Raw genomic sequence first — 16,924 nt, forward strand, 5'->3', positions numbered from 1 at the left:
GCGACTTCATTCTAGTTTTCTTTTTTTTCCAATCCCTAGACTAATCGAATGTTTCACATGAATGTTTTGGTAAAGACAAAGTAAGTAAGATGAATTTTACTCGAATACATTTGAGTTTGTTTATGAAAAATATAGAGAAAGAACAATCTAATCTCTTGAAAGTAAGATGAATTTGAAACCTTTCATTCACGCCCTCAGGATCCTCTTAGGTTGTTTGGGTTTAAAATTTATTAATGAGTAAAAAAAAAAAAAAACTCAAATTGAACCAAATATATGAGTCAAATTGAAAATATTAGGTGAATAGAGGAATCAAATGAAAACCAAATGTTATGATTTTCTTATTAAACTACAAAGACATTTAGGACTCGTTCATTTATTGAATTTGATGTAACTAATAATTCCTCATATTGATGGAAATTGGAATAGCCTAAAAGAAAAGTTGGTAAAAGAGATTTTTAAAAATACTCAACTTAGGATTGAAGTTTTTAGAGTTATGCAATATTATAGACAAAGTCTTTGTTACAAGCTTAAAAATTTAGCAGACCTTAATGAAAACAAATGCTGTAAAATGTTGTATTTTGCAGAGCACACGCATGGAAAAAGGCTTGCTTCCTGAAAGATTCGAAGGTTGGGAAGGGATATAGACATATAGGAAACAGAGACATAAGGTGAAGAAGATCAAAGAGCATATTTACACACTGATGATGTGTCCAGACATGTATTTCACTGTAGTTGTTACCCTTCTGACGATTTGTGAGAGACCAAATATTTCAAAATGATCTTCAGGTTCTATGAAACATGCTTAGTAATTTACCTTTCCTGTCAATAAAAACAACACGCAGAAAGTGTTTGTGTGACAATCTGTTGCATTTATTGTAAGATTCAATGATATGAATAAAGTTGTAAGAAAAAGGGTTCCAGATATTTAATAGACTTGTTATCTTTAGGATGTAGTATTGATTACTTGTTACCTGTGGAATAATTATTGTTCATGAGTTTCAATGCTTTTGAAGCTTTATTTTCTTTTCTAAAGGCTCCATTTCCGGCAAATTTTTTACCACAGCTCCAAAGCCTACGCTGTCTCCATTAGCAAACTTTCGCGATGAAGATAAGCCGAAATCAAATGGTCCCCGTGATTCAGCCTGCGTTTAGTAAATCTGATGTCAAATTTCAAATCCAAATGGTAAAACATATCTCATCTTATTTGCCCAATTCGAGTATTATTTTGAAGTTAACATATGTTCTTAGAAAAATGTGAGGCAGAGACCACACAGTTGGAAGAACTCTTACTTACCCACTTGATTCCTGATAATCCGAGGCTGCTGTCTTGATTAAACACCGAGGAACCCAGTAATGGTTTTGCGGGGTTCGATTCATCTTTCTGTTGCTCCTTCTCAGCTTCTCCACTTACCTGCCAAATTTTCAAACCCCATGACCATGAGTTGCAAGTTCTAAACTTCTGACAATAGTAATATCGGAAATGTTTAGTGATAAAATAAAATAAAAACACTAGCATAACTTGAGAAACATTTAACCTGGTCGTGAACCTTTGGTATTATTGTGGTACGCTTTCGAAATGAAAATGCATGGCATGTATCGTCTGCATCAAGTATAGACGAATGTGACGGCTCAGGAAGAGGAGCAGGGCAAGGAGCTCGAGTTTGGTTCACGAGGAAAGCATCTAATGAATCAGAGATTAGATGTAATGGTGGTTGTTTGATAGCTCTCCTTGTTTCCCAAGTTTTGTTACAGTCACTAAACCTTCCCTCTCCTAGAGAAGATGCTTCGGAGAGTAAGCCTCCTATACTTCCACTTGTCTGACCATCATTATTATTATGAGCTGGTTCCTGCTCATGGTTCATATGACATCTGTCTTGTAAAGAAGCCTCAGAAAACAGACCTCCAATGCTTATGTTAGTAAGATTGTCTTCCCAGAGAGTTGCGTTTGCATTCCCTGCGTTTGAATTTATACAATGATTTCCAAAGTTTCCCTTCAATGATACTTCTGAAAGCAAGCCACCAATACTTAGGCTTGTTAATCCATCATCCCAAAAAAGCAATGTCGGACCAGATCCATCGTTTATCTTATTCTCCTGGATAAACAAAAGTAGTTATGATCCCTGGTATACTGTGATATATGATTTGAATCCAAAACAAGAGAAAAGAAAACATTTTTCACTAAGCATACCGTTGACTCAACTTGTCCATCAGGCGGTAAGTTTTCCAAGGGAGGTGTGTCAGTCACTTGATTTGGAGAGGACATCATTGTCAATGGGTTCTCTGAACCACACATCTGCTTTCCCGTACCTGGAGTTGAAGGAGATGGCGGTTCATTGTTTTTATTTTCAGTCGCAAAGGACCACCCATACCTAAACGAAATAACAAGACTCATAAGACGTGACAACGCTTAGAAAGTTGCTTCAAAAGGTATATAGATGCAAACCTTAAGCGGAAAAGAAAAGGAGCTCCAATAGCTTCATAGACATCGCCTGTAGTGATGTTGCTGTTTGCTACCCATTTATGACCAGAAGCAAGTACCGATTTATCATAAGGGTACAACGTGGGATCTCCCCGAGCAATCTCTGAGCTGCCCCACTTACTGTGAATGCGTTGAAGCACTGACGAAATCTTCTTCCGTGAGCTAAGAGTGAGTTCTAAGTATGGGTGTAAGCCATCCTATAGGGTAACAAAAAAATAATAAATTGAACTCTTCACCAGAATATATATATAGACTTAGTGCAAGACTTGTGATCTGATCTTAAGCTCTACCTTTTCCAATCCTTCACGGGTATGAGCATCCAAAGGAAAGAGCTGCAACTTCATTTTTCCAGAACGTTGAACCTCTTTGCTCGAATGGAGATCAAGGACAGGTACTTTTTGAGTTTGGTCATCGGTATGTAACAGCCTTTGATCTTGAGAAGATGGAGGCTTAGCTGAACATTGAGAAGGGGTTTTCTCCTCTCTTCCGATATTATGTTTTCCTGATATATGAAAAATCCAATTACAGTTGCCAAAATATCGTAGATAACAATTTAAGACTCTGAGCTAAGCTCTACGAAGATATATTATGATATTTAGTGGTAAACACCTTCTATCAAGTGAAAATTATTAAGAAGGTTCAATAAACTATTACCAGATTGATGGAATTTCTTAGTAGTTGTTTTCATACACTTCTTGGCTCTGGTTAATTTTCCTCTGGCTTTGATCTCCTTTGAGGGCTCAGTTGCAGTTTCAGTCTTCTTTCTAGCCATTCTGAAAAAGAATAAGAAAAAAGAATTCGGTATCAAAATTCAGAGTCAAATCATTCTTTTCTCCATACTATTTCATAGAAAAACCTCCAATCATACAGATTCAAACCCTAGAAATCCAAGTGTCTCACAGATCTAGATTCATCCGAACGAAACTTAAAAACAAGCTCAATTACTCGTACGAATAAATCCATACTTATTAATCATACACGATTTCAGTCGTAGAAATTTTAAACAAATTTCAATAATATCCAGATCTAAACCCAGAAACTCATATGCGTTTCAAATCTCAGCTTATCCAATACCGAATGAAACTTATAGACTAATTAAATTCGAATTTGAGATAAACAAACACAGCTATAGTCAAATTATTAAGTTCTTCGGAAGATTTTATGAAAAATTCAAATCAAAATCTCCGACTCACGCTGATCGGAACCCTAGAAATCCAGCCAAACCTAGATGATTCAACCAAATGAAAAATTCATACCATGAAAAATCAATCAGACATGAATAAATTCAAATTGAGACCAGCAATCACACTTAGATTTACAATCTATAAAACAAATCTTACGGAAACGTCTCCAATCAAGCAACAGAGAAACGATCGGTGGAGAGAAGTCAATATAAGCAACGAAATCGCTCAAAATTAAAAAAAAAAAAAAAAGATCACTGAGAGATGATTGCACATGGTTAAAAATCACCGATCTAGTCTAAGACGCGAGGGAAAAAGCTTACTAAACGAGAGAAGACGGAGCTAGAAGACGAAGATCTTCGAGAAGAGAACGACGGATCAGAAGAAAATCTCCGAGAGAGCAGAGAGGAGTGAAATAACCAGGCGGGAATTTTTCGATGAAAATTTGTCAGAAATAAAATTCTCCCTCCATTGGCTTTTTCCATATACCGAAATTTTCATTTAGGGGTAATATCGACTTTCCTCGATTGTGGCGGTTGCCTTGTATTTGGGCCCAAATGCGTGGCCCATTAGTTTTGTCTTAGTCCACTATTTTATCTTAGGCTAAATGACGGAGATACTGTATATGGCCTAGTCCCCTATTGGTTAATAAATAAAATCTTTATAAAGTATATTTAATGACATTGCTGCTTCACACTGTGACCTACGAAGAAGGATGATAAAATGTCAAAATAGGAAATTAATTTGAAGATATAGCAAAGTCATATGAGTTTCTTTCGCCATAAATTATGTAAGGTTTTAAAAATTGAACTCTCTTCTCGAAGTGTCTTCTTCTCTTTCTGACATTTAATATTTTTCAAGTATCAGTGCGACGTCATTTTCAAAAATCATATTCATAATCATGGCTTTTGTTTTGTTTTTGTTTTCATACGATTTATTCCATAGGAATCAAATACACTTGGTTGCAAATCATTTCAAGTTTTCCAAGGAACAATCATAGTTTTTTTTGCCAACCAATCATAGGGTCTGATTGGTAACAAGCTGTTAGATGAAACTGTTAGCTGGAACGGTTAGTTGGAGCTGTTAGATGTTAGGGAATAGTACAAAGTTGTACAAAAGAATAAAACACGAAAACTGTACAAAAAAAATAACGCATAACAAATTTTAAAAATTTATTCTGATTGGAAACATCATAGCGGTACACATAATAAATAATATTAAGAATTTAGAAAGATAGAAAAAATTATATAGAAATGTACTTTAGTATATAATTACATATGAAAATTAAGATTATATAGAATGAACAATATTTTATTGTTAGAATAATAATATGAATTTATTAGTTCTATAATAAATAAAATTTTCTTTATTTTGAGCAATATAACATTCCAAAATAATTGTTTGAGAAAAAAACCATTATTTCTAATGAGATTTTTTCATAGGATTTATTATTTACTTTTTCGGAAATCTTTATCTGAACATTCGAGACTTTTTTTTTGCATTATACATAGTTACAATTATATTTTATAAAGTTTAATTATGTGGTTAATAATACGGTTAACCGTGCGGCTAATCGTACTGTTAAATAACGGTTTTGATACGTTTCTGGTATATTAACGGTTACGTTTAATATTTTTTTTAACCGTAACTAATCTAGTTTTACGGTGAATGGTTATGGTTTTTAACCGTTTTATACAGTTACGGTTGAAAAACGCTTACTAGGCATGACCAAAAGCTAACCGTAACCATATGTTGTACCGTAACCGGACCGTTTGTCAACCGTAACCGAACCGTTTCTCAACCGTAACCGTATAAAATGGTTAAAAACCGTAACCGTAAAAAAAAATTAGTTACAGTTAAAAAATATATTAACCGTAACCGTTAATCAAGGGTAAACATATGAAAATCGTTATTTAACCATATGGTTAACCGCATAGTTAAAACTTTAATAATATAATTGTAACTCCATATAATGCAAAAAAAATTATCGAATATTCAGATTAAGATTTTCAAAAAAGTAAATGATACCGCATATGAAAAAATCTACGTTATAAAAAATGGTTTTTTTCTCAAACAAATATGGTATACTGTTATTTTGCTCGAAATGAAGAAAATTTGGTTTGTAACATACTTTTTGATTTTATGAAAAGTATTATAATAAGTTAGGTAACTCGTAAGATTTCGCCTCCGATATTAACCGTATTGTAGTCATTAAATAACTATAACCGTAATTATCCGTAACCGTTGTAACCGTAACCGTAACCGTATTTAACTATAACGGTTATAACCGTATTTAACCGTAACCATTATAATTGTATTTAATCGTAACCGTATTTAACCATAACTGTATTTAACCGTAACCGTTTTAATTTATTTTTGTTTCTGTCCAAGAAAACAGTTTTTTTTTTCTTTTTTTTAATAGTGAACCGCTTTTCATAAAGCTTTTGTGATTGGTAATTGTCAAAGCTGTACAGCTTTAAAATTAGTTAGCAATCATAGCCATAGTCTAACTATATATCAAATTTAGTCTGAAAATAAGTAAGTAGATAAGGACGGAATCTCAAAAGCCTCGGATCAATGATAATTATTTTGACAGAATTTGTAGGAATCAATTAGCACTTCTTAACTTTTGAGTTTTGATATAACACTTTCATTAGTTCCATAATCTAGCTAGTGATCATACGGAATCCACCACTATATATGATGTAATAACATGTGTCAAAACTGTAAAATTAGATAGAAAACATATATCCTTGTACTATCCGAGTAAAAATATATGTAACTTGTATGATGAATATCGCCTGATATCTAAGTGAAACTTACCCTAAAAAGAAAAACAGTTCACATGAAAAGCATCGATAACGACAATAAGAAATAGATACTTAACAGAGCTAGAAAACACAATATTATTATAATTTAAAATTAAAAAAAATTGAATATACGTAAATATAGTATAAAGAAAGAAACACACAAAGAATGGGCTTATCAAGCTGATGGATGTGAATGGTATTATTCATAAATCAGAAGCGTCCAAAGGTGATGTTGCTGCCTCTTATTTCCAAAAGCTTTTCTCTTCTTCTGATCCTTCCAATCCGTTGGATCTTTTAGATGGTTTTGAGGCAAGGGTCACTGATGAGATGAATGAGCTGCTTATAGCAAATGTGTCAAAAGAAGAGGTTAAGTATGCTGTGTTTTCCATTAAACCATCGAGTGCACCTGGAGCAGACGGTATGACAGGACTGTTTTTTCAACAATACTGGGACGTTATTGGAGATCAGGTCTTTAAGGAGGTTACTGGTTTCTTTGTTGATGGTGTATTCCCAAGAGAATGGAATTTCACTCAACTGTGCTTGATACCAAAGAAGGTAAACTCTCCTCTTATGAGTGATTTGAGACCAATTAGTCTTTGCTCAGTGTTGTACAAGGTTGTCTCCAAGATCATGGTTACTAGGCTGAAACCTCTTCTCCCTGGGATTATTTCGCCTAACCAATCTGCCTTCGTCCCTGAGAGACTTATTTCTGACAACATTTTGATTGCTCATGAAGCAGTTCACGCCCTAAGGACTCATCCGATTATCTCTAGAGAATTTTTGGCAGTCAAAACGGATATGTCTAAAGCCTATGACAGGATGGAGTGGAGTTATCTCAAGGCTTTGCTGTCTGCTTTAGGTTTCTGCCAAAAATGGGTTGATCTTGTGATGTTTTGTGTCACTTCTGTGTCTTATACCGTGTTAATTAATGGACAGCCTTTTGGCCTGATTAATCCTGAGAGAGGAATTAGACAGGGAGATTCTTTATCTCCTTCTCTTTTTGTCTTATGTGCTGAAGGGCTGACACACTTGCTTAATAGAGCAGAGGCTGCAGGTTTAATCAATGGGATACAGTTCTCTGAGGATGGTCCTGCGATTCATCACCTATTATTCGCCGATGACAGTCTCTTCCTGTTCAAGGCCAAAGTAGACCAGAGTGAAACGGTTCAAGGCATCCTTTCGGCGTATGGCAAGGTGACTGGTCAGCTGATTAACCTTGAAAAGTCCTCTATTTCTTTTGGAGAAAATGTTGATCTGCTGGCCAAAGGAAAAATTCAGGAGATTATGGGAATTTACAGTGAAGGAGGTTCTGGTTCTTATTTAGGCCTACCCGAATGTTTCAGTGGTTCCAAGATTGATTTGTTAGCTTACATACAGGAAAAAATGAAAGCAAGGATGTCAGGCTGGTTTGCTAGAACTCTTTCTCAGGGTGGTAAAGAAGTTTTGATTAAAGCTGTGGCCATGTCAATGCCGGTTTATGCCATGTCATGTTTCAAACTTCCAAAGACCACCTGCGACAATCTTTCTGCGGCGATGGCTGCCTTCTGGTGGGATACTACAGAAGATAAGAGGAAGATGCACTGGATTGGATGGGACAAGCTTTGTGTTCCTAAACACTTGGGTGGACTGGGATTCAAAGATATACAAGTTTTCAATCAGGCCTTGCTCGCTAAGCAGGCATGGAGAATTATGAATGACAAGGACTGCCTATTTGCAAGATTTCTGAAGAGTAGGTATTTTGGTGACTCTTCCTTTTTGATTGCAGAATTGGGTGCTAGGCCTTCCTTTGCTTGGAGGAGCATCCTCCATGGTAGAGACCTTCTCAAACAGGGGCTAAGAAGAATGATTGGTGATGGTGAAAGCTCTTTAGTCTGGACTGATCGGTGGGTTTTGGATGGTGCTATGCGTGCCCCTCTCATGAAAAACATTATTTTTGATCTGAATTTGAGGGTTATGGATCTGCTGGACCCGCAAACTGGCTCTTGGGATTTGGACAGACTGCAATTCCATTTCTATCCTAGAGATGTTGAACTGATTCAAAAGATCAAGCCGGTTAGATCGTCGGAGGACTTCTTTGTTTGGGAACATACAAAAAGTGGAGAATATTCAGTGAAGTCTGGCTATTGGTTTGCCTTTCAAAAGGAAAAAGCAGATTTGATCAATTTGATGCAAGTACAGCCCTCTATCCAACCTCTTAAGGACCTGATTTGGAAATGTCTTGCTCCCACTAAGATTAAAAATTTTCTGTGGAAAGTGGTTAGTGGTGCGATTCCGGTTGTGGATAAGATGTTGGGAAGAGGTCTTAAAGTTGATTCAAGATGCCAAAGCTGTGGAGGGGAAGGTGAGTCTGCAAACCATGTTCTTTTTACGTGTGCAGTTGCTCGTCAAGCTTGGGCTCTGTCCAACTTTCCGGTTCCTGCAAATGGTTTTGATTCCTATTCCATTTTCCACAATTTGTTCTATCTTTACTTGACTGTCAAAAACAAGATTGTTCCATTGGAGATCCGTAGATCTTTCCCTTGGATTTTGTGGCAGCTTTGGAAGAACAGGAATTTGTTCTTTTTTGAAGGCAGAAGATTTGTAGTCACAGAAACTGTTGCAAAAATCAGAGAAGATGCAAATCAATGGTTTTTTGCTCAAGCTTTAGAGAATAGGGATTTGATCAATGAACAGGCGGTCCATGCTTCAGTCAAAGCTAAATGGCTGCCTCCCCCTCATGACTGGTTAAAATGCAATTTGGGATCATCATGGGACGGTAACAGCAGCATTGGTGGTGCAGCATGGGTTTTAAGGGACGATCATGGTGTGGTTCTTACTCATGGAAGAAGGTCCTTTGCGTCGGTGGGTAGCAAGCTAGATGCTAGTGTTCTTTGTTGGCAATGGGCTATTGAGAGTATGAAAAGTCTCAGAATTGATAAAATCATCTTTGCTTCTGAGGATTTGGATCTTATTGGAGCTGTCCTAAGGCCACCAGCTTGGCCCTCTTATAAGTTTCAGTCTCTTTTATTGTCTGAGGATTTAAGGAATTTTTGGGATTGGAACCTCCATGTAGAGATTAGAGCTACCAATCTAGGTGCTCATCTTATTGCCAAGAGTGTTACAATGGAGGATCGTCGCCAATCGTACGTAGCAACCGGGTTCCCCTTTTGGTTAAAAAAGCTTTTTGAGGATGAAAGTAGTATTGCTTAGTGTAATACTCATTGTGGTTGATCTAGATTGATTGTCTTTGATCCGAAGTTTGTATGTGTCACTGGTTTTATGAATATATATCAATCTTTCAGTGAAAAAAAAAAAAAAAAAAAAAGAAACACACAAGAAAAGTAGTCTGTTTTGGATCTTTAACCAAACGGAACCTCTGTCTGTGTCCCCGCATTGTCCTTTTGTCGATTATAAAAATTCGGTCACGCCTTTTCACTTCCATACTCCTCATTTTCCATCTCTATACTCTACCACTTTTATAGATTCTCTATATTTAAAAAAAAAAAAAAAAAATTAATTTTTTGATAAAATTGTAGAAAAGCATTTTACTAATCTATATTGTTCACAATGTATCTATATTGTTTGTTTCCAGTAGAACTATTAACAAGGTTAAAACAATTATTGAAAGACGAATCGAGTTTGTGCTAGTTGTAGGATCTTCGACAACCGGTTGCATACATTAAGCCATGCATTTGTCTTTTTTTGCAAGAAATAAATTGTAATAGTATATACTTAGATATTGTTTGCTATTGCATAAATTGAAATTTAACAACAAGTCAACAACACTCTATCTCTTAAATGTTTGTAATGCATAGACAAATTCAGCAAACCTTTTAGATTACGGCAACTACGACTCTACGAGAACATCACTTGGAAAGCAAAGTTAGGAAATTCATATAAGCAAAAAAGAAAGAAAAAAGACAAATAACAAAATATAATAGGGAGACAAACTTTTTTATGCTGTTATATTTCTTTTATATAGAACTTTTAAATATTTTTTTTTATTTTCATCTCAATACTGTATATATTAACAGAAAATATATATACTGTTTTGCTTAAAGAAGAAAATGAGGGAAAATATATAAAAAAAAAAGTTTTAAAAAGAGAAAAGATTCTTCTCCCCTGTCCTCGCTCTTAAATGGCAAGAAAGGAGACTCTGATGGGAAGTCCATAACTGAAATAAGAGTGGAAAATAAAAATAAATAACGGAACGGAAGAGAGAAAAAATAAATAATATCACTCAGAAAATTTCCACAGTTTTTCTTTCTCATGTTGATTTAGCCCATTCGTAGACTTCCTCCGCCTCCGCGCCGCCGTTAGACGCCGCCTCGGCAGTTTCAGCAACCGCCGTGGTGTTCGTCGTCTTCCAAGGCTCGATTCTCTCCTCTTATCTGGTAAATTTATATTATTATTGGGTTTACTCTCGTGAAGATTCGGTTATACTTGGGAGACTATATTTTATAATTCGTTTGTTCTGATTTAGTCCTACTTCTCAAAATTCTGGATAAATTTGCAATTCATTGTCTCAGATCGTATGAGTATTGGATCTGATTTTGAATTTTGTAGTTAGAGCTATGTTCATGTTGGAGTTTTGGGACAACAATCGTTTTTGGATCTAAAGCATTTTTAGATCGTGGAATTGTGAAACTCGATCTAGAAAAACAGCTAAAAATTCAATTGATGTCAATTGCCCAGGATTGATTGATCGTAATAAGATCTCTATGTGTTGTTGTTACATCGATAAATTTAGCTCTGACATGAAAATTGAAATATGCAGAGATCTGAATAGAGATATGTTTAAGAAAATGAGTGCAACAAGCAGCAAGACGGATCAAAAAGCGGCATTAGACATTGCATCATGGCTATTCAATGTTGTTACTTCCGTTGGAATCATCCTCGTTAACAAAGCTTTAATGGCTACTTATGGCTTTAGTTTCGGTGAGTCTTCTTTCTTATCACAACTCTTCCCTGAGAAATATATTAGTCAACGGTGGTTGACTTGTTTCAATACACTACTAAACTGATTTAAGATCTGTTTCTAAATCTGACACAGCTACAACATTAACCGGTTTGCATTTCGGAACAACCACATTGTTGACAACTTTCTTGACATGGCTTGGTTATATCCAACCTTCTCAGCTTCCTTGGCCTGATCTTTTGAAATTCGTTTTGTTCGCTAACTTCTCCATTGTTGGGATGAACGTGAGTCTCATGTGGAATTCTGTTGGATTCTACCAGGTCAGTCCTTTTTCATCTCTATGCGAATTACGTTTTCTTTAGTTTTAGTTTTTTTAAAGAAGATCTTGAAACGAGTGTGTTGACATTGCAGATTGCGAAGCTGAGTATGATCCCGGTTTCTTGTCTTCTAGAAGTTATGCTTGACAATGTCAGGTATTCAAGAGATACAAAGCTTAGCATTTTGTTAGTTCTTGCTGGTGTTGCCGTCTGTACTGTAACCGATGTTAGTGTCAATCTCAACGGATTTCTCGCTGCTGCTATTGCTGTCTGGAGCACCGCGCTCCAGCAATACGTAAGTATCTATATATCTCCTATGCCTGAACTTTAATCTAATTGTCAAATTTGGTCAGATCTTGGTCAAAAATCATCCTGATCCCACACATTCATTGTTTTTAATCTTGCTTGACTTGTAAACCGAAATAGAAATCTGATTTCTAACAATTGGTACCACACTCTGCAGTATGTACATTATCTACAACGGAAATACTCACTCGGTTCTTTCAATTTACTGGCACATACCGCTCCAGTCCAAGCGGCATCATTGTTGTTGGTCGGACCATTTCTAGACTACTGGTTGACAAACCAAAGAGTGGATGCATACAACTTTTCATTTGTATCTCTGGTAAAGTTTCTCCTCTGTTTCTTTACAAAGTCTCATACGATTCAAAACAGAGCGATGAGGATTTGAAACATAGTAGTGCTAGTAGTCATACCAATTCGCATCTATTCAATTTCAAGAACTGATGACAACCAGTTAGGCTCTTAATTGTTATACTCTGTTGGATTTGTCTTTCCTAAGCTCTACCTAACCCAATCTTTTGGGCAGTTCTTCTTAATACTCTCGTGCAGTATTGCGGTCGGGACCAATCTCAGCCAATTCATCTGTATTGGAAGATTCACGGCGGTGTCTTTCCAAGTACTTGGTCATATGAAGACAATTCTGGTTTTGGTTTTGGGATTCACTTTCTTTGGTAAGGAAGGTTTAAACCTACAAGTAGTGCTTGGAATGCTCATTGCGATCCTAGGTATGATCTGGTACGGTAATGCATCTTCTAAACCGGGCAGTAAAGAGCGCCGTAGCCTCTCTATTCCTATAACCAAGTCACAGAAACTATCTGAAACAAACGAATCTGATGAGGCTGTGTAGAAGAAAGAAGTGATCGCATTGACATAGAAACAAAAACAAGAAACTCAGATACAAAACAGGTAGAGTTATCAAATGGGATATTTATTCATAAACAAAAAGAAAAAGGGTTTAAAGTATTTAATTTCCAGAACTATAATTTTCTTTTTTTACAGAGCTTTTTTGTTTTTATGAATTTTACCTATTGATTAATCCTTTTTTTGCATTTTGCATTTTTTTGCCTAATTCTCCCAAAAGAAACATCATCATCCATACGACTGATAATAAGAAAATCTCAATTTTATTTTTTATAACAAATTTTGTCCTATTATGATTTATTACTGTCACCTGCAATATCCACTTTTGTAGATATTTTCTTTCGTAGCGTGAATATTTATTCTTGGGTCCATAAGAGTTTTATCATACTAAAAGAAAGAAACAGGGTATCTATAAGAAGTATACATGGAAGAATAAAAAATTAACTGACACATTTGTGACACTATTTACACAGTATATTAGCAAAGAAAATTACATCATTATCCTTATGTTCTTTTATCTTTCATCTTTATCTTCTTTTCATCGTTCTCTTCTCTTCATTTTTTTCTTCTGAATCTTCTCATCATCATTTTTTTTTGTGTTTTTTCGTGTCTATCAAAGAATTGATTAGATGAATCGTCTCATCTTGGTTGTGATTTTGAAATTCGGCGGAGTAGTTCAATTCCAACGATGAAAGTGATTATAATGATGGTGGTTCAATTCCGATGGTGAAAATAGATTACGATACAATAATATGAAAGTTCACGGTGGTGATGGTGATAATTATATGGTGGCACTGATGATTATATGGTGGTGTAAAATTGGGAGAAGATAAGGAAACCATGGGAGGTGATACCGACATAAAAGAATATGGTGGCGGTGATGATTTTATCCGTATCGGAGATAATAATTATGGTGTGGGTTTGCGGTAGAGGAAAAAAAATGGTTCTGAAATGATGGGGTGAGAAGAATACGGCGGAGATGTGGTGGTTGAAGATTACAACAATGGTAGTTTTTGTTCAGATTCAAATTGGTTAACAATCAAATTACCGAGTTAACTAAAATTTTATCTAGAGGTAGGTGATAATAATAATCTTATTGGATGAAATTCATATTTTGCACGTTAAAGTAACTCGTTAAATTTTTATATATGATATAATAAATTAGTTAATACGGTAAATATAAATATATCACATAAGTTCTAACTTATCGTGATAGAAGATGACTTAGCATGATATAATTATAAACTTATTGATATAAATATTTTGTTATCATGTTAACCTAATAAATATTACCGAGATATTTGATAAATAGTGAAGATACAAAAACGTTGATATCTAATTCATACATATCTAATTCATATAAGAAATGTCGATATCTATTTTATTATGACGTTAACTAATTTGTTATATGTGGAGAGGTATTTTCGTTCAACTTACATAAATTAAAGAGAGATAACTAATAATAAAAAAACTAAAGATATATTCTTAATTTTTAAATCTTCTGTGTATTTAAATTAATATAGCTCAAAGAAATATCTGCATTCAAAATGAACGGAATTATACAATGGTTCCTTGAATGCAATATTTTGCATTTATTATTGGAGATATCATCATGGTCTTTACGTAATCTTATTTTTTAAAATGTCATCAACCATATCATTCTATATCAAGCACATGGACTCACCCCAGTTAATCGCCGTGTTATAAGGGTTTTAGTTCAATAATTATCTTCTTTTTTTTTTTCCTCTTTTGACGTCTCTTTTAATTATCAAGACTTTTATGTTTAGAGTCTTTAAGACAAAAGAGCGAAAGAGAAAACTAAACGGGGGCGTGCACACGTGTAAAGCTCAGTGTTAAGAGGTAGTTGCGTGTGGAGATAACCGAAACGGGAAAGTTCTAACGAAAACAGCTCTGCTTACGTGTGCGTGTAGTGTTAAACGGGATCTCTCCTCACACGTGCGTCTGTTATTTGACGTTTGATTGTTTGAAGGACAGAAATGTGTGACTTTATTTTTTTGTATCTTTGGAGAAAAAAAAGAAGAAGAAGAAAATTCCCGTTATTGGAGGAAGTCCACACGAATTTTCCCGTTTTATATATATATAATCAATAAATAAACCATAGTTTGTCTCTACAAAATACAAATAAAGAGAAAATAAACTACACCAAACTACTTAACATTTTGTACTTTAATATATGACTAAAATAAATTATAATGAATTTCATAGTTTTAAACACAATTATTTGTAGTTGTATCTACTAATACTAAAACCTAAACAATTTAGTCATACTTACGAACATGAAACAAAAGTCAATACCCTGTATTGAGCAGCTAAGCATTATTCGTCATATTTTGCTACTTTAAGTTGTTGATATATGACAGACGAAATTATTATTCGATAACCTGACGTACATGTTGATTTTAAATGGGGTTTGGGATCCAAACATAAATTTCATACAAAATTTTAAACTGGCCTAACAATTAGGTGTTAGATAGATGTTTTGGCTGGAAACAGTTCGGGACTTAATTCAAATTTATTTGAAAGGACACATCCATTGTCTTCATTGACCAATTTTTTTTTCAAATTTTCCAAGTAGAGGATGTATTAAGTTCTTCGTATTTTCATATTAATAATTTTGAATTTATATCTTTGTTTAATTAGCTTAACATACCAATGGCAAATTTAACGATAAATCCAGCAGACGAAATAAAAACGATTATTTTAATAATGTTAAATTTCAATCATACGTCGAGAACTACTATATAGTTCGTTTAATGCATCGCTGCATTGTTAGTAGACCTACAACGTGGGTCCTTCGTGGGGTATCTTGGTAGGTCGTTACTCGTTATACAATAGTAAACTACAGAAATATTATTTAAAAATACGAAGCAAAGTAGATAGAGCGTAACTACATGATTTTGATTAATACGATCGACCAGCTTAAGAGATAAGGATTTTGAAGATTACGTGCAAAATATACGTCTATAGCAATAACCGAAATGCTAAATTGTATATTATTGCGCAATGCTACTGATGCTATGATATAAATAAATTCGTTGTTGTTAATTTAGACAGCTATTTAGATTAAGATTTGCCAAAGGTTGCGATGTTAATTTAATTCTTAATCATATCATGAGAAACAGTTAAGATATTCGTAATTTGTGCTTGTACGGCGATTTTCATTACAATGATTGATCAATAGTTTTATAATCTGGTCCAAATACAACTGCTACGATGTATTGAGATTGCACTTTAGGAAAATATGCTATTATTGTTTACCATCATTACATCATCAAAATAGATATATTTTGTTATGAGTTTTGGTGGTTTATTATTGTATATAGTTTACCAGTATACATACTCACGCATTTTTCGCGGACAATTTGTTTTGTTTCTAATATTTAATTATATATAGCAGATATTTGATTTCTCAAATTTCCACTTAAAATATCCATGATTTAATATATTTGGATTAATACAATCGGATGACTAGTTTATAAAGATTGGGAAATTTTCATGTAATTGTGATATTATTCGGTAGGATTCAATTTTGTCTCTTCGTGAAAGATAAAATAGAAAAACCAATAGTCCTATTGAAAAAGGGAAATTGTTAAAAATGTCTTTTTTGGTGTTCCTTTTTTCAAAAATGCCCATTTTAGATGTCCATTTTCAAAAATGTTCCTTTTTAAATCTGAAATTTTTATAAAGTTTTATTAGGTTTCTAAAGGTACTTATGGATTGTAACTACTACTTGAAGACTCGATCCAAATATTTATAAGGTTTTATAAGGTGTTTTTAAAGGTTTTACAAGTTATTTTAAAGGATTTTTAAGGTTTTTCAAAGGTTTTACAAGATATTTTAACGGTTTTTAAAGGTATTTAAAATACATTTATAAGGTATTTATAAAGTATTTATAAGATTTTAGATACATAGAAATGTAGTTTGTGTATGTTTTAATATGTTACATACATATTTGGGTAAATCTTATATTTTTAAGAGCATTTTTTATAAAATTTTAAAGAAAGGGTATTTTTGAAAAGTGACATTGAAAAGGGGGTATTTTTGCAAAAACCCCT

General features: G+C 34.2%; 2 protein-coding genes across 3 annotated transcripts; one reads left to right on the forward strand and one right to left on the reverse strand.

Moving 5' to 3' along the window:
* Positions 1–443: 443 nt before the first annotated feature.
* Positions 444–4,204, reverse strand: LOC9302919 (TSL-kinase interacting protein 1). Of its 2 annotated transcripts, none has more exons than XM_002868856.2 (9): positions 3,984–4,204; positions 3,134–3,252; positions 2,770–2,981; positions 2,444–2,676; positions 2,189–2,369; positions 1,536–2,093; positions 1,295–1,411; positions 972–1,142; positions 444–819 (listed from the first exon to the last, which is right to left on the reverse strand). In XM_002868856.2, the coding sequence occupies exons 2-8, from the start codon at positions 3,249–3,251 to the stop codon at positions 999–1,001; spliced, it is 1,563 nt and encodes a 520-aa protein (XP_002868902.1). In that variant the 5' UTR covers position 3,252; positions 3,984–4,204; the 3' UTR covers positions 444–819; positions 972–998. The 2 variants fall into 2 exon arrangements, with proteins under 2 accessions (XP_002868902.1, XP_020875420.1); XM_021019761.1 differs by lacking the exon at positions 3,984–4,204 and adding an exon at positions 3,445–3,952.
* Positions 4,205–10,541: 6,337 nt separating this feature from the next.
* On the forward strand, positions 10,542–13,128 carry LOC9304975 (UDP-rhamnose/UDP-galactose transporter 4). Its single transcript, XM_021019516.1, has 6 exons — positions 10,542–10,843; positions 11,227–11,387; positions 11,503–11,687; positions 11,779–11,979; positions 12,148–12,309; positions 12,514–13,128. The coding sequence occupies exons 2-6, from the start codon at positions 11,243–11,245 to the stop codon at positions 12,832–12,834; spliced, it is 1,014 nt and encodes a 337-aa protein (XP_020875175.1). The 5' UTR covers positions 10,542–10,843; positions 11,227–11,242; the 3' UTR covers positions 12,835–13,128.
* The last annotated feature ends 3,796 nt before the right edge of the window (positions 13,129–16,924 follow it).

The sequence above is a fragment of the Arabidopsis lyrata genome, assembly GCF_000004255.2.
Source record: "Arabidopsis lyrata subsp. lyrata unplaced genomic scaffold ARALYscaffold_7, whole genome shotgun sequence".
NCBI lineage: Eukaryota > Viridiplantae > Streptophyta > Magnoliopsida > Brassicales > Brassicaceae > Arabidopsis > Arabidopsis lyrata.